Source organism: Mustelus asterias, chromosome 1 (genome assembly GCF_964213995.1).
Source record: "Mustelus asterias chromosome 1, sMusAst1.hap1.1, whole genome shotgun sequence".
Taxonomy (NCBI): Eukaryota; Metazoa; Chordata; class Chondrichthyes; order Carcharhiniformes; family Triakidae; genus Mustelus; species Mustelus asterias.
Genome location: NC_135801.1, coordinates 56,159,404 through 56,186,549, shown reverse-complemented (window position 1 = coordinate 56,186,549; position 27,146 = coordinate 56,159,404). Strand labels below are relative to the sequence as shown.

Sequence of the window (27,146 nt, the reverse complement as noted above, 5' to 3'; positions counted from 1 at the left end):
TTTGCGTGATGGACTGGGCTTCATTCATGACCCTTTGTAGTTTTTTACAGAGCAGAGGCAATACCAAGCTGTGATACAACCAGAAAGAACGCTTTCTATGGTGCGTTGGTAAAAGTTGGTGAGAGTCATAGCGGACATACCAAATTTCCTTAGCCTCCTGAGAAAGTAGAGGCGTTGGTGGGCTTTCTTAACTATAGCGTCAGCATGGAGGTACTAGGACAGGTTGTTGGTGATCTGAACACCTAGAAACCTGAAGCTCTTGACCATTTCCACTTTGACCCCGTTGATGTAGACAGGGGCATGTCCTCCACTACGCTCCCTGAAGTCGATGACGAGCTCCTTCATTTTGTTGACATTAAGGGAGAGATTATTGTTGTCGCACCATTTCACCAGATTCTCCACCTCTGTTTAGATTGCAGGGCAGATTTCATTGTACTGACAGAAACTGTACACAAACTGTACTTAAGACTTAATTTTTGCCCACAGAGTTGTTTCAATGACTGGGGAAAGTGCTAAGTCGGAAACTGTATTGCTGACCCACCTGGGCAGGCAGAGCATACAACCCACATGGGCAGGAAAGTTAATTTGTAAATAGGGACTGCTCCTCTTGAATTGGCTGTTTCACCTCTTTTACTTATATAGTTATGCTGTAGAAGTTAATGCTCCCATCAAAGGCAATGCTCCAATATAAAACGGCCTATGTCTATGCTATTAGAGGTGAAAGGGATCAAGTACATTTTGGGCACCAAGAAGATATAGGCTACAGTTCTAGTTCACTAAAATTAAATTATTCCAAGCTGTTTAAATCCTAAGTAATAGTAATAAAATCTTGAGATCTGAAATGTACTGTTTTAGGTATTTTTACCTTGTACCTCGCTTGCACAAATTGTTACATACTAGTCATTTACGGGCCATATATGTCATAAGAGCTACAATTTATTTATTATTAATTGACATTATAATGGGTCTCCGGCTTTCTAAGCAAATAATGTCAGAGAAAGAAGAAAGAACTTGAATTTATTTGTGCCTTTCACAGCCACAGGACACCCAGAGTGCTTTACAGCCAATTAAGTACTTCTGCAGTCTAATCACTATTGTAACATCGGCCTCCAATATGCACAGAGTGAGCTGCAATGAGATAATGGCCAGATCTGTTTCAGTGATGAATGGGGAATAAATTTTAGCCAAGACGTTGGAGAGCTCTTCTGTTTAAATAGTGTCTTGAAGTCTTTTATATCTACCTGAGAGAGTAGGTGGGGCCTCGGTTTAAGATCTCATCCAAAAATGGGACCTCCACCAACTCTCTCTTAGTGCTGCATGAAGTGTAAACCTGGAATATCCGCTCAAGTCTCTGGAGTGGGATTACCATTGAACCTTAACTGAAACCTAACTTTTTGGCATAACTGGTCAAAACACATTGTTCGATAAATTATTATAGCTTAGTGATAGAACTATTGCATGGCTGATGTAATAACATAAAGTAATGGTTAGTGCAAAGAACCCAAAACATGAACAGGTTGGAGAATGGGACTCTACATAGTTCTTTCAGGGACTCGACCAACAGATAAGGCGAACCAAATGGCCTCATTCTGTGCTAAGTTCGATTATTATTCAACAGCCAAGATTCTAGGCCCATATTTTTTGACTGTGACACCAATGGTAATCCATTCACTGTTGCCGGTACAATAAAATATAGGTCTTTATCTCCCTTATTTCTAATATGGTTGTTATATAACTCTTGCAGATCTATTAGCAGAGATATGAGACCTAATTTTAATTCTGTCTAAAAGAGAAAATGCTGGAAAATCAGTGACAAAGGGTCATCTGGACTCGAAACGTCAGCTCTTTTCTCTCCTTACAGATGCTGCCAGACCTGCTGAGATTTTCCAGCATTTTCTCTTTTGGTTTCAGATTTCAGCATCCGCAGTAATTTGCTTTTAGTTCTGGCTGGCTTTTGAATAACTTAAATTCTCACCCATAGACATTTGAAAAAATCCAAGAAGCCCTTTCAAGTTTTGCCACAATTGTAAATACTATATTGAATATTCTTAGAACTGTTTCTGAAGAAAATAGGAGCATAAGTGTGCCATTTGGCCCCTCAAGCCTACTCCACTATTCAATATGATCCTGGCTGATCTTTCATCTCAACTCACATGCTCTCCCCATACCCCTTGACACCTTTAGTGTCTAGAAATCTATTATTTTCCTTTTTAATATATTCAATGATTTGACCTCCACAGCCTTCTGAGTGAAAACATTTCTCCTCATCTCAGTCCTAAATGGCCTATCCCTATCCTGAGATTGTGACCACTTGTTCTAGAGCCCCCCAGCCCCAGCTAGGGAAGACATCATCCCTGCATTCAGTCGATCCAGACATGTCAGAATTTTATACATTTCAGTGGAATCCTCTCTCATTTTTACCTCCAGTGAATACAGGCCTTGTCGACCCAATCTCTCCTCGTGCAACAATCCTGCCATCCCAGGAATCAGTTTGGTGAACCTTTGCTGTACTCTCTCTATGATAAATATATCATTTTAGGTAAGGAGACCAAAACTTCATACGCTATTCCAGGGGTGGTCTCACCAAGGTCCTGTACAGCTGCAGTAAGAAATCCTTGCTCTTGTACTCAAGTCTTCTTGCAATTAAGGCCAACATACCATTGCCTTCCTAACCACTTCCTGCACATGCACGCTTATTTTAAGTGACTCATGTACAAGGACACTCAGATCCCTTTGTATGCCAAAAATCTAAACAATACTTGCTATTCTGTTATTTTTCTGATATTTTTTCAATTGGCACCAACACGTCCTGTTATTTTAAAATGTACAGATCACATGCAATGCTATCACAAATTAAATGAATCTGATTAAAGTGCTGGTTAAGTGCATTGGCCATGCTAAATTCTCCCTCAGTCTCCCCGAACAGGCGCCGGACTGTGGTGACTAGGGGATTTTCACAGTAACTTCATTGCAGTGTTAATGTAAGCTGACTTGTGACACTAATAAATAAACTTAAACTTATTAATGGCTTGGAGGTTTGTCTAATTTGTTCATTTAAACAGGTATTTATTCTTTTGATCTGTGGATCTGTCCTATAAAAGTCACCACCAGGATTGCTTATTTACATGCATTGTGTGTTGATTGAGCTCATCTGGATAAAACATTATATTTATGCCTTTTTACTAAATCAAGGTTGGCAAATTCCACTTAAAGAAAAGTAACTGAGCAGCAGCATTGGCCTGGTTAATGATTAGAATGTATCCATCATTTTTGATGATTAAGTTTGTGGTACTTCTGTTGTTGTTAGCCCAAGTGGTTTTGGTGAGACTTTAGCATGTCATGTGTTTTCTTTTGTTTATTATAACAGAATTGCTATGATGAGTTGAAAGAATTCTGTGGAGCAGACATTAGCTTGAAGGGGTGTTATTTGCAGCTATGATCTGTAATGTGATCCAAGTAATGGTGCTTGCAAAATGAAGAGAGGCAGGGATCACTTGGGAACTGAAAACCACAGCAATGTCCATTTTCCATCCTCCATGGTCTATACTTTCAAATAGTGATTCCTTGACAGACAAATTTGTAATAAAACAATTTAACTGTTAAGATTCAAACTCAATCAGTGGCTGCTCGTCCCAATCATTTCAGCGGAACATCCAACAATTGGAAGTTTCTCATTTGATTTCAAAACCTTTTTAAAAATCTGGGAATACAATGCACCATGTATAAATGAAGTTGTGTCAGTGGATATTTAAATGATGACTAATGGACTGCATGGAAGACCATTAAAATATGCTACACTCACGTGTAGATGAACTTGTACACAAGCTAGAACTGAAATGTCAAAATAACCCTGTTTTTACACAGGACTAACGGCTTCTGACACTGTTAAATATACAATGTGTAATGTGTTTTTTCCTGATTACAACTAGATAAACTGTGTACCAGCAGCAGTGAGAAAATACATGCAATTTATACAAAGTTAGGGATTATACTAATAAACTTAGGTTTGATTGTTTACTTTAGCACTCTTCCTTGACATACCTCTTGAAACAGTGTGCCAAAGATTTCAGTGAAATCCTATATTGCATCCCTTTCCTACTGAAATGCAAAAGCTTTAACTGGTTTTACATTAGCTGTTAGGTTCTCTTAACTGTACAGTGATGGTTTTGTCCAAACTATACTCCCATTATTAAATAGCCAAATTGCACAAAACCTCAAACATGTAACTGATAAGAAACTTGAATATAAATATTTATGTGCATTTGGTGTGATGTGACAAAAAGATTGTGTGTAAATGTTTAACTTTAAAGGAAGTTTAAGGCAGAAGCTATGTTGTGAACAGGATTATACTGGTAGCCAGAAAAAATTCTTAAATATTCAACTTGAGCAAAATGCAAGTATTTGGTTATCCAGTGTAAATAATTCTTGGATCAGAATTATATATTTTGCTTGGGTTCACAATTGTTTTTGTGTGTTTAGTGGATGCTAGGACTGCCCTTGCAAGGTTTTCCAAGGCAGACAACCAGAAATACCAGTAAAGATAGACATTCCCAGCCTTATTGAAACCAGCAAGTATAATTTTTGGTGGTTATTAGCTGCACAAGACCTGTGAATCAGGCGTCAACAGTCTTAGCACCTCATAAAACCAACATAATAGCAGCTATTACTGAATTACTGGTGGGCTGTATTGTTCATCTAGAGCAGCCCATTATTAGTGCATTTCTCTGTTAGGCAAGTTTTTAATTCACACATCGCTTTCAGTAAGTTACAATACATGCAACCAATATGCTCACATCTGCTTGAGCTGAGAGGTTAGCTGTTTCACTGTAGTACACGAGCAATGGGGAGCTGCATGCAGAGGAAGTGGACTGGCTCAGTTAGTACCAGAACTTAACAGCAGGGCCATGATGAAAAAGCAACGTTTTTTGATTGAGATTTTTCATTTCTAATTTATTTTTGTCCCTGTTTGATGGTGCACACTATACAGCTGACACTCTGATGTGGAGATGCCGGCGTTGGACTGGGGTAAACACAGTAAGAACGTGAGTGGAGAGAGCATCAAGACAGGCTAAAGAGATGTGTATTGTCTCCAGACAGGACAGCCAATGAGACTCTGCAGGTCCAGGCAAGCTGTGGGGATTACAAATAGTGTGACATGAACCCAATATCCTGGTTGAGGCCGTCCTCATGTGTGCGGAACTTGGCTATCAGTTTCTGCTCAGCGACTCTGCGCCGTCGTGTGTCATGAAGGCCGCCTTGGAAAACGCTTACCCGAATATCAGAGGCCGAATGCCTGTGACCACTGAAGTGCTCCCCAACAGGAAGAGAACAGTCTTGCCTGGTGATTGTCGAACGGTGTTCATTCATCCGTTGTCGCAGCGTCTGCATGGTTTCCCCAATGTACCATGCCTCGGGACATCCTTTCCTGCAGCGTATCAGGTAGACAACGTTGGCCGAGTTGCAAGAGTATGTACCGTGTACCTGGTGGATGGTGTTCTCACGTGAGATGATGGCATCTGTGTTGATAATCTGGCACACCTTGCAGAGGTTGCTGTGGCAGGGTTGTGTGGTGTCGTGGTCACCGTTCTCATGAAGGCTGGGTAGTTTGCTGCGGACAATGGTCTGTTTGAGGTTGTGCGGTTGTTTGAAGGCAACCTTAGATGCCCTCATAAGAACAGGATATGGCGCTCGACTCATCGATCGACAGTTCCGACGCGCCACAGCGAAAAACCGCACCGACCTCCTCAGAAGACAAACACGGGACACGGTGGACAGAGTACCCTTCGTCGTCCAGTACTTCCCCGGAGCAGAGAAGCTACGGCATCTCCTCCAGAGCCTTCAACATGTCATTGATGAAGGCGAACATCTCGCCAAGGCCATCCCCACACCCCCACTTCTTGCCTTCAAGCAACCGCACAACCTCAAACAGACCATTGTCCGCAGCAAACTACCCAGCCTTCAGGAGAACAGTGACCATGACACCACAAAACCCTGCCACAGCAACCTCTGCAAGACGTGCCAGATCATCGACACAGGTGCCATCATCTCACGTGAGAACACCATCCACCAGGTACACTGTACATACTCTTGCAACTCGGCCAACGTTGTCTACCTGATACGCTGCAGGAAAGGATGTTCCGAGGCATGGTACATTGGGGAAACCATGCAGATGCTGCGACAACGGATGAATGAACACCGCTCGACAATCACCAGGCAAGACTGTTCTCTTCCTGTTGGGGAGCACTTCAGCGGTCACGGGCATTCGGCCTCTGATATTTGGGTAAGCATTCTCCAAGGCGGCCTTCATGACACACGACGGCGCAGAGTCGCTGAGCAGAAACTGATAGCCAAGTTCCGCACACATGAGGACGGCCTCAACCGGGATATTGGGTTCATGTCACACTATTTGTAACCCCCACAGCTTGCCTGGACCTGCAGAGTCTCACTGGCTGTCCTGTCTGGAGACAATACACATCTCTTTAGCCTGTCTTGATGCTCTCTCCACTCACGTTGTTTGTATCTTAAAGACTTGATTAGCTGTAAGTATTCGCATTCCAACCATTATTCATGCAAATTGAGTTTGTGTCTTTATATGGCCTGTTTGTGAACAGAATTCCCACTCACCTGAAGAAGGGGCTTAAGGCTCCGAAAGCTTGTGTGGCTTTTGCTACCAAATAAACCTGTTGGACTTTAACCTGGTGTTGTTAAACTTCCAACTGACACTCAGCAGGAGTGCACAGATATGGGCTACAAAGAAAATTTTAAATGGGAATGTAGTCAGCAGCAGTCAATTGAACTTTCAGCAAGTTACCTTTTCTTCAACTACTCAGTGTTTGAGTGTTTTTTCAATTGTATAAACTAGATGTGGGCCCAATGAGCAAATTGACAGCAGATCATTGGTGAAGGAAGAATTTAAAGTCTAATTGCAAGTGGAATAACTAACTGGAAAGAACATGAAATATTTAGTATGTTGTATTAATGTGAGTGTACTTGTTGCCTTATTATTTTGGTTCCAGAAACTTGGCTGCAGCAACTTAAATAAAAAGTAGAAAATGGTGAGAGCAGACTGTACCATCAGCCTGTATTGTAAAGGCATCATTTTAAAATATAAAGTAAACTTATCAATGCTGCTATGTCAAATGTTTATAGGTGCATGCTTTTACTATATTAAATGCTGCTGTATTAACTGTTCTTTTTATTGAATCCAACAATTTTGTCTTGTTTTTCAGCTGAATATGCTGCTCCTCGGGCTATCTTGACAGGCCATGATTGTGAGATTAGCTGTGCTGCGATATGTGCAGAACTCGGTCTAGTTATCAGTGGTTCAAAAGGTAGGCACAAGTAGAAGATGTTGCGTATTGAAATATAATATTGTATTGAAAAATGAACTGTATAATTTGCCGAGTGGAAAACAAGAGATGTTTATACTTATTAATAATGCCTACTTCCCATGTAATGCAGTTTTCTAAACTTTGCAAGGATTGTTTTGGGAGTAGCAAATTGCATGGGAAGATGATAGGAGACAATGGTTGTGATCATCTAAAACGAGAAACGATGAGAAAATAGCACGAAGATTAGCTCAGCAGATATGCAACAGAACCTCACCTGCTTAAGATGCGTCCGCTGTATCACACATTTAAAAAATACAATGAGATTCAGGCTGTGACTTTGCACTTGAAATTTAATGGTCCACTGAGCAATAGAATGTCCTAACTTTGTGGCATAATGGTGATTCATGCCCATAGTCTTCTGCCTGGTGAGTTAATGGTTTTATTTATGGGTGGGGGGGCACCAAAACGAAACTTGAAAAGTGGCATGTGAGCTACCTAAGCAACACCTGTCTATGTTCTAGATGCCAACATTAAATTTAATTAGCTAAGATTTGGGAGCAGTATTATTTGAAGAGGGTGAGGCAATGGCTTCAATCTAAGCAGGAGGGGTAAAATGTGGTTGAAGCAGGAATTGGACAAGTACCACAGTCTGTCAGGTTTTATATTTGGTTTCCATTGCTTTGGTGCTTTTAAAGATACAGAACATCAATATACTGTCACGATAATGGCACTAAAGTATTTTAAAGTTTATTTATTAGTGTCACAATTGGCTTACATTAACACTGCAATGAAGTTACTGTGAAAATCCCTTAGTCGCCACACTCTGGTACCTGTTCGGGTACACGGAGGGAGAAATTAGCATGGCCAATGCATCTACCAGCGCATTTTTTGGACTGTGGGAAGAAACTGGAACTCCTGGAGGAAACCCACGCAGACACGGGGAGAACCTTCAGACTCCACACAGACAGTGACCCAAGCCAGGAATCAAACATCTACTGCATTACCTTCGTGTACTCTTTCTATTACATCTTCAAAGAAGTCAATAATGTTGATCATGTATAATCTACCCTTTTTCAGTGTGCGTTTTCTATTTTTTGCATCTTTCAGTAAAGATTCCATTATTTTTCCTATTACCAATGTTATGTTTTAATTCATTCCTGGGATGTAGGTGTCACTGGCAAGGCCAAAATTTATTGACCATCCCTACTTGCTCTTGAGGTGGTGGTGAGCTACCTTCTTGAACTGCAGTCCTTGTGGTAGTTATATTTTGTCATACAGGGAGGATAAAACTGAGTGGCTAGCTTGGCCATTTCAGAGGGCAGTTAAGAATCAACCACATAACTGTGTGTATGGAGCCACATGTAAGCCAGACAGGGTAAGGCTGACAGATTTCCTTCACAATTACTAAACCAAGTGGATTTTTACAGCAATCTGGTAATATCATAATCAATAATGCCCTGCATTAAGAACATAAGAAATGGGAATAACATACAATCCTCGAGCCTGTTCCACCATTCAATATGATCATTGATCCTTGGTCTCAACTCCACTTTCCTACCTGGTTCCCACATCCCTTGATTCCCTGAAGAAAATAACAATGGAGGATCCTCAAACCTCTTGAGCAGAGAATTCTCAAGATTTCCAAACCTTTTGAGTGAAAACACAATTTCCTCATTTCGGTCCTAAATGATCGACCTCTTAACCTGAGACTGTGCCCCCATGTTCTGGATTCCCCAGATAAGGGAAACCGCCTCTCAATGTTGCCCATGTCAAGCTCTTCAGAATTTTCTGTTTTAATGAGATCACCTCTCATTCTTTTAAACTCTAGAAAATATAAACCCAATTTTCTCAACATCTTAGAGGAGTCCCAATCTCGTGAATCTTTGTTTTACCACTTCCAATGCAATTCTTAAATATGTAGAGCAAAACTGTCCAGATTGGTCTCACCAAAGCCCATTATTCATGTGGCAAGAGTTTCTTATTCTTGTACAATTCCCTTGGAATAAAGGCAGTACCTTTCTAATTTCTTGCTTGTCCCTTGATTTTTTGAAAGTCAACATTTACAAGTCTCGTGCCTTTTAACAAATATTCTGCTTTTCTATTCTTACAACCAAAGTGAATAACCTCACACTACACCCCCCAATTATATTTCATCTGCCACTTTGTTTTCCACCCCTTAATCTATTTATATCTTTTTGCATCCTCTTTTGTTTCCCCTTCACAGTTTATATTTCCATCTAACTTTGTATCGTCAGCAAAATTAGACATGTTATCTTGGTCATTGTGCCAAAATTATTAATATAGATTGTAAATATCTGACGGTCTAGCACTGAAGCTTGCGGCATTCCACTAGTCACAGTCTGCCAACTTGAAAATGCCCTGTTTATACCTACTCTTTGCTTCCTGTAGTTTTCTCTCTCTTCCCTTTGTTGAATAGTAGTTTGACATTTGCTGACTTTCAGTCTGCTGGGGCCATTCTAAAGCCGAGGGAATTTTGGTAAATTATAACCATCGCATCCATATCTCTGCAGCTGTCTCTTTTAGAACCCAAGGGTATAGGCCATCAGGACCTGGGGATGTGTCAGGTTTTCGTCCCATAAGTTTCTCCAAATCTTTTTCTCTGTTGATATTAATTATCTCACTCTTGTTAACCGCTTGGTTACTCTCCATTTGTGGCTAATTACTTGTCCAATAACACAACCACAATGGTGTCATACCCTATAAATTAAGCTAATTGGTCCTCCTCCCTTTTTAAATGTAGATATAACATGAGCCATCTGGCAGTTTTCTGGCACCATTTCCTTTACTAATGAATTTTTATGTATACATGTGTAATAGAGCATCTACTTAATTTCCCAAGCTTCTTGTATGCAGCCTATGCAGACCAGGGTTTTATCCTCTCAATGTCTTTTTTATATATATCTTCTAATTTCATGTTCCCCCTTGTTATTATCCTTGATGAATGCTGGGGGAAAGTACTTATTTTGTGTTTCTGTTATTGTGTTGTCAGTGATATTATCATTAGACTATTCATCCAAAAATTCAGCTAATGTTCTGGGGACCCAGGTTTGAATCCCGCTACGGCAGCTGGTGGAATTTGAAATCAATAAAAGTTATCTGGAATTAAGAATCTACTGATGACCATGAAACCATTGTCAATGTCGGAAAAACCCACCTGGGTCACCAATGTCCTTTAGGGAAGGAAATCTGTCATCCTTACCTGGTCTGGCCTACATGTGACTTGAGAGCCAGAGCAATGTGGTTGTCTCCCAACTGCCTTTCAAGGGCAACAACAGATGAGTAATAAATGCTGCCCAGCTAACGACACTCGTGTCCCATGAATGAATTTTTAAAAATTGTCTGCGAGTTTATCTTTGTGCCCCTGTCTTGATGTGTTTCTTCGTTATTAAGAACAAAGAAAATTACAGCACAGGAATAGGCCCTTCGGCCCTCTAAGCCTGCACTGACAATGCTGCCCAACTGAACTAAAACCCCCTACCCTTCCGGGAACCATATCCATCTATTCCCATCCTATTCATGTATTTATTAAGACGCCCCTTAAAAGTCACTATCATATCTGCTTCCACTACTTCCCCTGGCAGTGAGTTACAGGCACCCACCACCCTCTGAGTAAAAAAACTTGCCTCGTACATCTCCTTTAAACTTTGCCCCTCGCACCTTAAACCCATGCCCCCTAGTAATTGACTCTTCCACCCTGGGAAAAAGCTTCTGACTATCCACTCTGTCCATGCCTCTCATAATCTTGTAGACTTCTATCAAGTCGTCCCTCTGTCATTCCAGTGAGAACAAACCAAGTTTTTTCAACCTCTCCTCATAGCTAATGTCCTCCATACCATCCTGGTAAATCTTTTTTGTACCCTCTCCAAAGCCGCCACATCCTTCTGGTAGTGTGGCGACCAGAATTGAACACTATATTCCAAGTGCGGCCTAACTAATGTTCTATAAAGCTGCAACATGACTTGCCAATTTTTAAACTCAATACCCCAGCCGATGAAGGCAAGCATGCCGTACGCCTTCTTGACTACCTTCTCCACCTGCGTTGCCACTTTCAGTGATCTGTGTACCTGTACACCCAGATCCCTCTGCCTATCAATACTCTTAAGGGTTCTGCCATTTACTGTATATTTCCCATCTGTATTAGACCTTCCAAAATGCATTACCTCACATTTGTCCGGATTAAACTCCAACTGCCATCTTTCCACCCAAGTCTCCAACCGATCTATATCCGGCTGTATCCTCTGACAGTCCTCATCGCTATCCGCAATTCCACCAACTTTTCATAGAAATCATAGAAACCCTACAGTACAGTAAGAGGCCATTGGGCCCATTGAGTCTGCACCGACCACAATCCCACCCAGGCCCTACCCTCTTATCCCTACGTATTTACCCGCTAATCCCTCTAACCTACGCATCTCAGGACACTAAGGGACAATTTTAGCATAGCTAATCAACCTAACCTGCACATCTTTGGACTGTGGGAGGAAACCGGAGCACCCGGAGGAAACCCATGCAGACACGAGGAGAATGTGCAAACTCCACACAGACAGTGACCCAAGCTGGGAATCGAACCCAGGTCCCTGGAGCTGTGAAGCAGCAGTGCTAACCACTGTGCTACCATGCCGCCTGTGTCGTCCGCAAACTTACTAGTCAAACCAGTTGCATTTCTAAGTACAAATATTGCTATTTGAGCCCAGAGCAAGGTCATAAATATAGGATAACCATTAACAGATCAAAGAAAGAATTTAGGAGGAGTTTCTTTACACACACAATAATGAGAATGTGAAGCGTTCTGCCAAACGGAGCTGTTGTAGCAGATAGTATTAATAAATTTAAGGTGAATCTTGATGTACACATGAGTGAGAAGGAATAGTGGGATTTTGGGGTGGGAGAGTTGATTTAAGTGGATTTTAAGTACTGGGTTGAATCAGTTGGCCTGTGTCCTTCAGATTCTATGTTGGTTACCCAGACATGGAGCAAAAATTGGAGGATGGATCCCCTGTGGATGCCTTAGAGGGTTAGTCAATGGCATAATTGGTAGAGTTTTGGAAGCTAATCCCTATGCTGCATCTTGCCAAGGAATAATAGCAAATTACTGCGGACGCTGGAATCTGAAACCAAAAGAGAAAATGCTGGAAAATCTCAGCAGGTCTGTCAGCATCTGTAAGGAGAGAAAATAGCTGACATTTCGAGTCCAGATGACAAAGGGTTATCTGGACTCGAAACATCAGCTCTTTTCTCTCCTTACAGATGCTGCCAGACCTGCTGAGATTTTCCAGCATTTCTCTTTGGGTTCTTGCCAAGGAATGGTGTGTCATATAGAAGGAAAATGAAAATAAGATTTTGTGAAGGAGAAGAAGCATTTAGATAAAGCCAGTAGAATGTCAAAGTAGGTAAAATTGGGATGTCAGTTAACACGAAGGTCGTAAGTAATTTTGGTCCTGTTTTGTGTCATTGTGCAAAAAGAAAGAATGGTTATTTGGTCTGAATGGCTCAGCTCACCCTCCTGCATATGCTAAATCCCTATACTGCTTGTGATTTCCTGTGAGAACACAGACCATTTTTTTAATGAACTCTACCTAGTGCTGATTTGCTCCAGAAAAGTTTTATTACCTTTTCCCAAAGGCTTTAAAAAATTTTGCTATAAAAGAATTACCAGATGTCTGACCCAAACAAAACTCTAATTAATTGTTTCCATAGCAGCCAGCATTATGTGGCATTTCCAAAACTGTCATTGTGTCTTAAAGAATGATCATTGGGTCTAGCTGGGAGATTCAACCTGTGCAACTATCCTGCCTGAAGTGTTTACAATTATATTTTCTACATAGCGTTACAAAGAGCTGAACTTCAAAGCTTAAGCTGTTAGCATTGGTTTCCAGAAAGTAGTTGAATGGGAATTATATGTATTATTTCTGAAATGACAATGCTTAAGGAATTTTGCTATGATTGAAATAGAAAATAACAAAATGTGTGGTACCAGTGGAATCTTGGAAAAGGAGAAAATGGTAAATTTGCACCCATTAGACTGACAGAATTCTTAAAAAGGCTTATTTGCTCACAAAAATATCACTGAAATACCTTGTTTTCTCTTAATGATTGATAGAGGGCCCATGCTTAATCCACACAATGAATGGAGACCTTCTGAAAGCTCTTGAGAGCCCTGAAAATTGCTTGCACCCTCGTTTAATCCAGTTGTCCACTGAAGGACACTGCGTTATTTACTATGAAAAGGGCCAATTTTGTGTCTTTGGTGTAAATGGAAAGCTGCTGACCAAGATGGAGACTGAGGATTCTGCAAAGGTAAGCAATATATTTTACTTGGAAGGAATAAACAATGAAGTCCCTTACATTCTGTACACTCTGTGCCCTTGCTTCCCTCGGTGCTTTCTCCAAGCAGTATTTAACACAGAGGAATATTGATTTTGGAAGTTGACGGTCGGGGTGAGGATTGATGGTCATCATCAGATTTCCTTGATCTTGTTTTCCCACCATCTTCCCACCTTCCCTCTCCACCGTAAGCCTCTGGTAGCTCCATCTCACAAGTTGAGCAGGACATAACCAGGTGCGGTGATGAAGTAATCTCAGATGTCTGACATTACAGCTATTTTAGGTTGTTGTGTGACTCGTCTGACATAAGAGTTTTCTGCAATCCTGTAGCTTTAATTTTTCCTGGTGCTAATCTGTATATTACAAAATTCATTGAACTGCATACTAGGATTGGATCTTGTGACCCTGGGTTTCTGGTCCAGTGCCACATGCACAACAGTACAGTATTCCATCTGCTCATTTAGATCTAAAACCAGAAACGTTAGGAGACAAATTTACCAAATGTTTACATTGAACTTCTGCCCAACTGAACAATATAGTCAAGGTGATGAGTTTGAACTGAATGCTCTCGTACAACATTTTTCTGAGTTTTTTAGATTAATTTCTCCTTAAGTGCTCTGAGTAGTTGCAATCTTACTTCAATTTTGCAATCAATCCAAAGGGATATACTGTTCCTGGGGCAAAAATTAGCTGGCTACTTTTTAACCTCCCAAGAAACAAGGTGTTTTGTCATCTAAGATTTGCTATCAAAAGAACTTGGTCTTTCACAACACCGGATTTCCCAAAGAGTTTCGAGTACTTTTTCATAGGAGTAACCTTTGTTCTTTTGTAGGCAAGCTTGACACGGCAAGGTTCCACAAATTGCTAGTTAATCTATTTTTGGTGTTGTTGGCTGAGGAAGGAATGTTTGCTTAGACTCCAAGAAAATTCCCTGCTTTTGTTTGAATTGTGCCATGGGATCTATTACATTCAGTTGCATATATTTGTTTCAAAAAGAGGCATCTGTGACTATATAGCACTTCATCAATGCTACATAGCAGTCTGAGTTTAGATAACTCACTTGGATGTTGGTCTGGGGCTTGAACCCATCCTTCTTTGTAAATCAGAGACCTTACACTGAGCTAAGTTAGAAATTTAGCCTGTGGATGAAGTGAGCACAGAGCAGCCCTAGTGGTTTAACCAGAAGGCTGTGCCTGAAACTGATGTGTACAATCGGAAATTGTAATTTCAAAAAGAAACAAAGTGTCTGTTGTGCATCACGTCTTTCAAATATGACCCTGGAGCTTAAGTAATTGAGCGCTTGATTGTCAGCTAGGTTCTCAATTTGATTCCCAAGGCTAGTTGCTGCTCAAACTCCCTTGCCTCGGTTGAATGAATTTCATCTGCTCTCAGCAAGCATTCTGTGTGTAGACCAAGAACTGAATCTTGAGTGGCGAAGTATTTGCCCCACTCAAATGTATCATCTGTTCGTAAATACATAATGTACTGCATGTAATTTCTTTAGGATCTCTGGCTGCCTTTAAGTGTGTTTAAAGTTCGTTGTAAGCTGTGGAAATTTTGCTTGACATAATTGAGAAGCAATGTGCAGATGTGCCCTTGGAAAGGGCCCTTTTGGGGTTTAGATTTGAGAAGTCTGAAGCTTCTGTGCTTTATCACACTCCTAGGCCCAAAAAATTGTGATTAAAGAGTGTTCGAGGTAAACAATAATTGCCCACAGACTGTGAAAATTACATTTTTGGTGGTATTTGAAATAAAAAGAACTTATGGGGCAATGCAGAACTCCTTTGGGTACTGGAATGTGTACAAGAAATTCTTTGAGGTGCCTTTCAGATGTCATGTAAGGGAATACATGCCAGAATGCTGACAACTGCAATACTTTTCAATTTTCAAGCATAAGACAGAATTCAAATTTACTTTCATCTTACATGGCAAAGAAAAATTACAACTGCACTTCCTTTCTGCCTGGGAAATATGTGCTGTTCAATCTACGACTCTCACCTGTTTTGATCTGCATTCTGACCTAAAATAACAATACTCAATTTTATTCTTATTGGCATCAACTGCACACATAACATTGGTGGTTTGAATGTAAAAAATCATTGATCAAATCAGTCCTTTGATTACTTTATTCCCAGTTCTTTCTTTTTAAAAATCTTTATTTCCTTTGATTTTTACTTTAAAGCACTCACAGCTTCTGATTGTTCTTTAAGCAAAGCATTCCTGTCTCGGTTTAAATCTCTTCCTGAGAGACATCAAAAGCTAAACAGCCACTAAAGCAGGGTAACGTTGCAATTGTGCTGTTACATTGAACAAACTTTTCTAACTTTAAAAAAAATTAATTTTATAGTAACACAATTACTGCCTTCCTGGACTGTGTTCAGCCCTTTATTCCTGAGCTAGTGGAAAGAGAACAGGATTAAGGGTGCTGTCCCCAGCCACAAAAAATTTTAAGAGATGTTTTCCTGTGCATTCAGGTGTTCTTCTGTTGTCTTGGAGTGCTGCTTACATTGATTCCTGTGGTGTCTGGGTTCCTTGCTTACAGGAATTCCTGTTGTATATAGGCACCCTGTAAGGTACTCTGACTTTTGCTTATTAGAAGCTTTCTAAGATATCCTGACTTTTCACTTGTGGGGGATTCATTACTTATGTAATGCTCGTCATCTAAATAAATTTTTCTCAAATTGCTGTGCATATTTTATTGACATTAGTTCAAGAAATGTGGGCATTACTGGCAAGACTAACATTTATTGCCCATTCCTAATTACCTTTGAGAAAATGGTGGCGAGCTACCACCTTGAACCCCTGCAGTTGATGCAGTGTAAGTACATCCATAATAAAGTTAGGGAGGGAATTACAGGATTTTGATCTAGTTACTGTGAAGTAACGGTGATATAGTTCTAAATGTGTAGTGTGTGACATGGAGGGGAATTTGCCAGTGGTGGTATTCCCATGAGTCTGTTGCCCTTGCCTTCTCAGAGCTGAAGGTTAAGGCTTTGGAAGATGCAACAAGAGACTTAGTGAGTTGCTGCAGTGCATCTTGTACTTGGTACATACTGCTGCCACTGTGTGCCAGTGATGGAAAGAGTGAATGTTTAAGGTGATAGATAGGGTGCTGATTAAGGAGGCCACTTTGTCCTGGATGATGTCGAGCATCTTGAGTATTGTTATTTTCCTATTATAGGAATAATTCAAATGATCGCTTTGAAGAAAAGGTTTGTTTGTGAAATATTTGTCTTAAATTGAAACTAGGTATTAGCTTGAAAACATGAGCCAAAACATTTCAAAACCTCAACAATTGGCCAAATGGCATACTTGGATCAGAGCACTACATTTCAGTAGATTAACAAATACAAAATTAAATAAAATATGACCTGAACTATTGGAATGTTCCATCCACAATCCATGTGTTCCTTATGATTCACTGTATGAGATTTTTGTTGGGCTGCAGTTATCTTTCTCAGTGCTATTCAGCCAGAATTGGCCAAACCAGCACAAAACATTGAGGAATTTTGTGTGCAAGTTGCATCATTAAATCGAACTTCCGGGACCTTACTCATGGTTTAAAATACATTGCACTGGAAGCCAGCCCCATCCACATGTTTGGCCATGCCCTCTGATCTAATTGATCACCATTTCAAGTTTCCACTAATTGCACCTATATGTAGGTCTTCAAAAAAGTTCTTAATAAACTTCAAATTCTAGGTCAAAATTGGCATGCCTTAAAAGTTTTATTTGAATCTACAAATAAATTGCTTATTGTATAACAACACCGGTGATTAAAATAATATTATTCACAGTGGAATAAACACCGATTCAAAAAGCTTCTTTTATGTGATAAACCAATTTTCAGCTGTATTAATAAAGCTATACCAGGTTACCATTTGTAAGCAATCATGTAATATCTATAATGCTAAAATTTTATTTAAAAAATGCATTCTAAAACATTGCCTGATTGTGCTGGTTCATGGAAGATTTTATATTTGAAAATATGCAAAAACTGTTTGAATGGAAACTTGAGCCAAAATGTCCATCTGAATGGTCAATATCACCCAGAATGGAAACATTTGTTCACACCTGTGCAAAATAGTTTCAGAATTGTTTTTTTACCAATGACAAATTTATGCTGATTTTTGACCTTTTGATTAATTCTCTGTACAAACCAGTTCTCTACAGTTTGGGAATTTGATTGAAGCTACTGCATGGTCTCTGATTTTGGGAGCAAAAGTGTTTTTGGAAAGTATTATGGTAAATTCACAATGGTAAATTCATGCAGAATCTTAAAGCTTGGGAATGGAACACTTTTGCAGAATTAAGGGGAGGACAGTAGTATAGTGATAACGTCTTTGGACACAGGTGAGGTCCTTGAGGATTGGAGGATAGCGAATGTGGTCCCGTTGTTTAAGAAGAGTAGCAGGGATAACCCGGGAAATTATAGGCCGGTGAGCTTGACATCCGTGGTAGGGAAGTTGTTGGAAAGGATTCTTAGAGACAGGATGTATGTGCATTTAGAACGGAACAATCTCATTAGTGACAGACAGCATGGTTTTGGAAGAGGGAGGTCGTGCCTTACAAATTTGGTGGAGTTTTTTGAGGAAGTGACAAAAACGGTTGACGAAGGAAGGATGTCGTCTATATGGATTTCAGTAAGGCATTTGACAAAGTCCCACATGCAAGGTTGGTTAAGAAGGTTAAGGCTCATGGGATACAAAGAGAACTGGCTAGATGGGTGGAGAACTGGCTTGGCCATAGGAGACAGAGGGTAGCGGTCGAAGGGTCTTTTTCCGGCTGGAGGTCTGTGACCAGTGGTGTTCGCAGGGTTCTGTACTGGGACCTCTGCTATTTGTGATATATATAAATGATTTGGAAGAAGGTGTAACTGGTGTTATCAGCAAGTTTGCGGATGACACGAAGATGGCTGGACTTGCGGATAGCGATCAGCATTGTCGGGCAATACAGCAGGATATAGATAGGCTGGAAAATTGGGCGGAGAAATGGCAGATGGAATTTAATCCGGATAAATGCGAAGTGATGCATTTTGGAAGAAATAATGTAGGGAGGAGTTATACAATAAATACAAGAGTATAGAAACACAGAGGGACCTAGGTGTGCAAGTCCACAAATCCTTGAAGGTGGAGAAGGTGATGAAGAAGGCATATGGTATGCTTGCCTTTATAGGACGGGGTATAGAGTATAAAAGCTGGAGTCTGATGATTCAGCTGTATAGAACGCTGGTTAGACCACATTTGGAGTACTGCGTCCAGTTCTGGTCGCCGCACTACCAGAAGGACGTGGAGGCGTTAGAGAGAGTGCAGAGAAGGTTTACCAGGATGTTGCCTGGTATGGAGGGTCTTAGCTATGAGGAGAGATTGGGTAAACTGGGGTTGTTCTCCCTGGAAAGACGGAGAATGAGGGGAGATCTAATAGAGGTGTACAAGATTATGAAGGGGATAGATAGGGTGAACGGTGGGAAGCTTTTTCCCAGATCAGAAGTGACGATCACGAGGGGTCACAGGCTCAAGGTGAGAGGGGCGAAGTATAACTCAGACATTAGGGGGATGTTTTTTACACAGGGTGGTGGGGGCCTGGAATGCGCTGCCAAGTAGGGTGGTGGAGGCAGACACGCTGACATCGTTTAAGACTTACCTGGATAGTCACATGAGCAGCCTGGGAATGGAGGGATACAAACAATTGGTCCAGTTGGACCAAGGAGCGGCACAGGCTTGGAGGGCCGAAGGGCCTGTTTCCTGTGCTGTACTGTTCTTTGTTCTTTGTTCTTATGTCACTGGACTAGTAATCCAGAGAGCCAGGAATGCTCTGCGGACATGGGGCAAAATTCCACCGCAGCAGCTGGTGGAATTTAAATTCGAATAGTACATGTGGAATTGAAAGCTATTCAGTAGTGGCGACCATGAAACAACAATAGATCATTGTAAAGACCAATCTGGAAATCTGTCATCCTTACCTGGTCTGACCTACATGTGACTCCAGAGCCACAATAATGTGGTTGACTCTTAGCTGCCCTCTGAAATCACACAGGAAGCCACTCAGTTCAAGGGCAATTAGGGATAGCCAACAATTGATGACCTTTGCAGCAACACCCACATCCTATAGAAGAGTGCTTACTGTGATGAAATTTGACCTGGAAGCAATACGGTAAGGAAAATTTGTAATTTATTTTAAATGTCTGGAATCTGTAATCATTTAAAATGTTGGAGAGTTTGAATCAAATGTAGAGGGATCAACATTTGAAATCTCAAAAAATACTGGTCCATGTGACCAGACGACCCTTGACCTGGAAGCGGTACAATGGAACAAAAGTTGAGGAAAAATAGCCGAGTGGTCAGACACAGAGAAGACAGATGATGAAGCTACTGATGTAAAGGAAGTTAGGAGAGCTGGAGGAAGAAGGCAATCAACACAGAGGCTAGCAGTGAAGAGACAAAAAGAGGAACACACTGAATTCCTGTAAGGAGAAGAAGCAAATCACCCTCCGGAAGAGGTCAATTTTTCTGTTTGGCAGCAAAAGAGACAGAAGCTCTTCGAGGCAATGTGTGAGCTAGCTAAAAAGATCTAAAACCTAGAATGCTGTATGAATAGTTCGGAGATTTAAGAGCTGAGAGGTTCCTCAGAAGTGAAGCTCAGTGCTGTTGGTTGGTTGGCTGAAAAAAAACTGTGGAAAGTTACACCATCAGGACTCTTGTGACCCAAAGGGGAGAAGGTTCATAAAAGTGTATCTTGCTAGGGATAATCAGATGTGTAAGAAATATGGACCTTTAAGAAATGGTGTTTTAGAATTGTATAGAACTCTCATGGAAATAAATATAGATGTTACCTCTAAACTGATTGTAAGCAGTTCTGTCTCTGATGTAAACACAGTATTTCAAACCACTGAGCCTGAGCATAATTGTTTCTGAATTTGAAATTGATAAAGATAGTGAAATAAGTTGTTATTTCAAGCATTCATAGAGAAATTTACCTGATGTTCAAAGGGATAAACAAATTTCAATTTTCAAAACAATTCATGGAACAGGAGTCAATGGTTTTTTGGTATCAAAGAAAAATATTTATTTTGGGAACAAATAAATTGAACACAAATAAACCTTATCAACCCAACAACAGTGCCATTTGAATTTTGGATAATTTTGAAATTCCAAACAAAAATGACCGGCACAATCTCGCAGGTTACTTTTGAGAAAATAAAATGTTTGTGAAAGAATAAAGAAGCAAAATATGGTAATGCCTGGAATCAAGTGAGAATGATGGGTTTTTTTAATCACACGATCAAATGCTACATTTTGAGATGCTGATGATGTTTTGATTAAAAAAGGTGTTTTCTAAGTTTTAAAGTAGAATTTACAGTAGTAAGCTGGTGCTGTAGGAACAGTATAAATAACCATTTATTACAGCAAATTCGTTCAGTGTTGTTGTAATTATGTTTCCCCAGTTTTTTTTCATGTCCTCTAAAGGATTTCAGTTGTGAAGGAGTAGGTTAGTAATTATAGATTCCTTACAAATCTATGCACAGTACAATTTTTTAGGAAAATGTCAGGTGCAATCCCTAAAGATGGTCAAAAATCTGCACTTTTATGATTTCATAAAATGCTGCAGAAGGACTTCATCTTTGAAAGTTATGATCAGTTTTTCCAGTGATCATCAAATTGGCTGTTTATGTACCTAGTATTAAACAGTACAATCCTTGCATTTTCTAATTTGGCTAATGAATACAAGTATGGAAATTAATTAATTCTACTAGTAAACTAAGCGTTAGGATTTGCGACTTTACTGTTGTATCATGAAATGGTTACAAATAACACCACCAGCAACACCATTTGTCAAGAAACCTGGCAATCGAGTGAAGAATGTTTTGATCTCAGCTGTTTGTAATGCACATGCCTTTGATATATTGGTCAGTAGAAACCAAAATGACATATTTTCTTAAAATAAATATAGAACGTAAGATGAGGATAGTGTGCTTAATGATTTACAGTTATGACAAACTGACATATTATGAAAAATAAAACTGTCAGTTTTCAGTTAGAAGAAGTGAGAATGTTATGTCCTTGGAGAAAACCCGGGTGATACTGTTAATATACAACCTTGTTTAAAAATACCAGCTGTTGAGATGCAGCCAGTCAGCAGATGACTAAGTGGATATGAGCTGAAAGCTATGCTATAATATGTGCAATTTTTCTCCAGGCTATGCTGCTGAGTCGTGATGGGCAGTACCTCATCACTGGTGGAGATAGTGGAATTGTGGCTGTGTGGCAGGTTTGGGATCTCAAACAGCTGATGACCTACCCAGGCTGTGATGCTGGTATTAGGGCCATGGCCATGTCACATGACCAAAGGTAAGATTTTTTTAAAGAATACTGGATAAACTAACCATTTCTTTGGGTCAGCAACAAACAAATGGCTCTAGCCATCGATTACACTTGAGCTTGGCATTTCTATTGCTTTTGCACTGGGATTTGTAGCAATTAGTGAGCCAAAACAGTATGGTGCCCTCTTCAGGAGATCTGGGGCCTGTTCAGGCAATGGTGTGTCACATTAACCAGATACGGGGCAAAAATGTCAAAGTAGTGACACACACAATACTGTTCTTTTCCAACAAATACCTTTTATTACTTTAGAATACAGTATCGGCTCAACATACATAGATACACACAGTGACTGGACGAATGTGAAATCACAGGCACACACACACACACTCTCTCTCTCTCTCAGAAGCCTAACTTGCTCATTTCCATCTTCCAATACTTAAAAAAGCATACTATATAGAAAACAAACATCTTTTAAGTATTTTGATGAGAATTGGATTGTTAACATAGACTTTTTTTTTAAAATATGCTTTGGAATAGTCTTTTGAAAGCAGCCTTAAAAACTGAATGTGTTAGTCTATCTAGTGCAAGTAGTTGTTGCCTGTGGTGTTTCATTGATATATTGAGTAAAATCTTTTTAAAGGTCATTTTCAGGCAAATAGCTTGAATGTTGAAAATTACCCGTAATTCTTTTTCATGTTGAGTACAAAATACCAATGTTTTAAACACGGAATTTATATTTTTGCACTTCCATAGTTAATCACCTGAAATATACTGGGAGCAGCAATTTTGTGAAATTTTGCATTTTTAGTTGGTGCAATTACACAGAATTGGATCAAACATGACTCTTCCTTCCCTCTGCTCTGTTCCCGTTAAAACTCAGCCAGCTTCGCCTGATAATTGAGTTAAGGAATATACTCTTTTAATGACCTCGCCACTTTTACTTTATTATTTGTGAGAATTTTTGTGCTTTTCTGAATGAGGATTGTTGATTCAAGGGGAAAAATAAAAATTCTACATTTAAGGCTGTTGCAGTTTGCATTAAACACGGCCGGACCATGCATGGTTAAATAACAACAGTGTGCCTCCGTTCTAATCTCAGAAATTATCACTACTGCATCAACTAGCTGTCTTGTGTTCTCATTAAGTAAGATTGCCAATTTGCTACCAAATTAAGGAAAATTTTGTCCTGATGCTCCATGTCCACAAGGAACTAGGTTGAGACAACCCAAATTCATTTTGGGATTTTACAGCCAGCAAGCAATGGATATTTTCAATCCATCGGTTTAAGGATGGATTTCCATGCAAATCCCAGAGGCAAAAGCCAGTGCCAAATCCTTGCATCCATCCTGTCACCTATTTTGCTATTACGCCCATCCAGGTACACTAAAGCTGTCATTTTAACTATGTAGTGAGTGGCGGTCAAAACTAGAGTTTCCTTTTTAGCAAATTCAAGTTGTTACTAGTTGCAAGAAGACATAAAACCTGTTATTCACTTATTTTGTCTACTCCTGAAAATGTTCATTTATTTAAATTTTAAAAAGCAAGCACAATCCGCATCACAATACTACCTCTATATCTAGTAAATCACCTGCTGAAACCCAGCTGTCATATTGGTTGCTTTGATGAAGTGAACTAACAAAGTTGAAAGTTCCCGTAAATGGGAATGATTCCTCTGAATATTAAATATTATTTCAGCAAATTATCATCTTTTTGTTTCTTGAGTATTTTAGTACAATAATGATTGAAGTATATTATATTCTATGTAATTAACTATACTTCTTTTGATTTAGGGTCATTATTACAGGTATGGCGTCTGGAAGCATAGTACTGTTTTACATTGATTTTAACCGATGGCATCACGAATATCAAACCAGGTACTAATGGTATGCTCAAGGCACAGAGATGCACTGCCATGTGTTGGAATCATGAGATTGTGATCTGAAAGAGCAATCAGCCATCGTTGGTGCATTGAGCGTTTTTAATCAACGTAGTCATTCAATCCTGCCACTGTATATATAGGCATTCATCCATATGAAGAAACAACAAATCTGAATGTAACTTAAAAGTCTCCAGGAAAGCAGAGTATTTTGAAATGCTTACTGCTATTTTTGTAGAATATAAGGAATTTGACATATCATTAGTAGAACACCAGAGCATATAAATCTGATTCCGAAATACAAACGTCTATTTTTAGGAGGAACAAATCTTTACATGATTCTTTATAAACCTCTCATTCATAAGAAATATAATGACTATTTCTTTACCTTCATCTCTAAGAAGAATAAGTGACTGATTTAAAAGAATGTAAAACAGAAATTTTAATCAGATGTTCATAATTATGTTAGAACTAAGCAATATATTTACACCTGTGATTTATTGCATATATAGAGATCAAATTTTTAAAAAGTTTTGTTTTGGGGAGAAGGTTTGCACGTGGGGTGTACAAATCCTTTTTAAGGCATGGTTCTTTACTGTATTTTTTCATTAATGTTATGGTAGCTTAGCACTGATATTACTGGGAACAAAGAGCAATATTTAAATTATGACCTAGGATTTTTTAACTTTATAACAGTCTATCAGATACTATATTCTTGTCATTGGCATGCTGCTGGGCTGGAAAATGGATCTTTCCTCAGAGTTCAGGTAAACAGTAAATCAATCCAGTGTAACAAGTTTTGTCTGTTCTACATTAGTGTGTGTGCATTTTCAAAGAATTATGTCCATTAATTTCATTTCTATAGCCTTTGTTAACCATGTTTGTAATCCTGACATTGTTATTCAACATTGAATTCTGATAACTCTTTGTAACTGTGAATTCTGTTTGGGTTTCTGTCCTGCTTGTTGTTGTGTGTGTGAAATCCTGCTATTGGAATGTTGTAGTCAGGCTACAAACTTTCAGAAACTAGACTGCTGAAAACATTCCACCTTGCTGAGCGAATGTTTGCTCAATATGGATCTTACTGGTGCCTAATGGCGCATTAGTAACCTGCCAGAGGGACCAAGTTACTGTATTTCAAAACCCCATTCAGAAATGCTTTTTGGTGATGATTTGGAATGAGGTTATTCCAGTTTATGTAATGAAATCAAAAATAAAGTTCACTTGTATCATGAGACTGGGGAGTTTTCTTTTGACTGACAGTATTAAAACAATCCAAGCTTAAGATCGGCTGCTGTTTATTTAAATAACGTTATATCAAGCAAATCTCTAAGCACCACTTGTAAACCGTGACTTGCATGACTTGTGGATCATGTTTTTCTTTTCTGCAACAGAACTCCAAGTTACCTGAGGCTATGCAACCGAATAACTAACTCTTTAAAGGCTGCAAGGTCTGAACTGGAGAAATAACGCCAACCTTTTTTAAATGTTAATTATAGAACACAAGCTCTGCTTGCAAAGTTAAATTCCATGGATTTAACTACTTCAGACAACCAATTTTTTTTTTGGATTTCTTTTAATAAAACTGATTTCTGGAAGTAGAGATGGGGGTATTGTTTAGAAAAATGCAGTTTTAATTGTACCTAATGCTGTAATTGGAAATATCCCACTGACATGCAATTGATGGCTTCATTATCACTTGAAAAACTATTAATTAGGTTTCCAAGAATAGTTTCAAGTACCACTATCATGTAGCATGTTTAGATTTATTTTATCCGTGAACTCCACTTTGTGCCAACAGTGTCAGATGTATGGTTTTGCTTGAGACCAATGTTCACAGTATGTATTAACCCTAAAGCACCGACTACTGATCAGCTGCTACAATCAAAATGTTAAGTTCCGTTGACTAATACACTCCTAACTGCAAAAGCAAATGATTTTTCCAGATTAAATATGGTAAAAGTCTGATTAATTGATGCAATTCATGTTTGTGGAGACCAAACTGGATGCTTACTTCAATGGTAATCTAAAGCTAGAGAGAGTTGGAGAATGTGGTCTGTGTTTGCTTTGGCGACTGAAAATGTTACACAGCTGCCATATTTAGAAAATTAATTTCTGCCTTGGTTTCATGTTTAATTTGGTTGGGTAAAACTCAAAGCTGCTCAGTTTGTTTGTATTATACAGTTTCAGAATTTTTAAATTTGCATACCTAGATTGACAAAGGAGATGGGTGATCATTATTCTTGGGCTAAGATATACTCCAATAGAAATGTATAAATATAAAATCTATCCAAAGCTGTAGAGTGATAGGTTGCGGGTTTACGCTTGTGATTTATTGTATTGGTTGCCCATTCTCAGCCATACAAAGGCTACTGCATGTTGACAAAGAAAGAATTAGTAGCTAACATCAGCCTGGTCTGATGCAATCGAGTTGGTGTGAGAGCAGAGCAGCTGAAGCTGTGAATTGCAAATGGAAGCCAAAAAACTTTGTTTTTTGAACCAACGCTTAATCCAGATTTAAATTTGCTTTTTTGGGGTCTATACCACTTTTTACTTTGAAAGGGATGGAATTATTGGACCCAATAGCCTTTCCTTTTCCTAAAATAAAATTAAGTCTGGGGAATATTCTTAACACTCTATGGTCCAGGGTTGCCATTGCCAACATGCTGTCAGAGCAATTTACTTGCTACTTTTAAAAGTTTTGAAATGAGTAGAGACATTTCATGCCATAAAAGGACCATATGTTTGAAGAATTCAAATATAAATATGCTAAACTTATAATATTAGCAAATTGGTCCACAGCTTAACACCTATTTATATGAAAATGTTCCTGGAAAATTAATCAAAAGTAAAACTCTTCATTGTAAGTCACATAATTATAAAAAATATCTAAAAGTGCTGCATGCAACAGAGATTCATTTTTTTATTACAGGGATGCTGCCTTTCAATAAAGTATTTAGGATATTTTTGACGATAAGAGACGGCATGAACTTTTTCTTCCAGATAGTGTCGCATACATCATAGGATGTGTTCCTTTATAAATGTTTAAAAGTTTGCTTTTTCATTGAGCTAATACCCATGTACACATTCACTCTTATTTTACATGAAATTTGAATGTCCTACATCAAGATTTTGTTTTCAAAAAAATTCCAGTGATGGAAGGTAACAATATTTTGTGTTTAAAAATATGCAAGCGCCTTACTACTAATAGAAAAAACTTTCAATATATCAATTTAAAGTTGTAGGGTATTTTCTGAAGTGCTGTAAAAACTT

The 27,146-nt window shown here is 39.2% G+C and overlaps 1 protein-coding gene across 1 annotated transcript in view; it reads left to right on the top strand.

Moving 5' to 3' along the window:
* lrba (LPS-responsive vesicle trafficking, beach and anchor containing) overlaps nucleotides 1-25,109 on the top strand; it is a 901,160-nt gene extending 876,051 nt beyond the window's left edge. The window contains exons 53-56 of the mRNA XM_078212471.1: nucleotides 7,230-7,331; nucleotides 13,453-13,649; nucleotides 21,873-22,024; nucleotides 23,788-25,109. Coding sequence (XP_078068597.1) covers nucleotides 7,230-7,331; nucleotides 13,453-13,649; nucleotides 21,873-22,024; nucleotides 23,788-23,878 — 542 coding nt within the window. The 3' untranslated portion in view covers nucleotides 23,879-25,109. The remainder of the gene's footprint in view (nucleotides 1-7,229; nucleotides 7,332-13,452; nucleotides 13,650-21,872; nucleotides 22,025-23,787) is intronic.
* The last annotated feature ends 2,037 nt before the right edge of the window (nucleotides 25,110-27,146 follow it).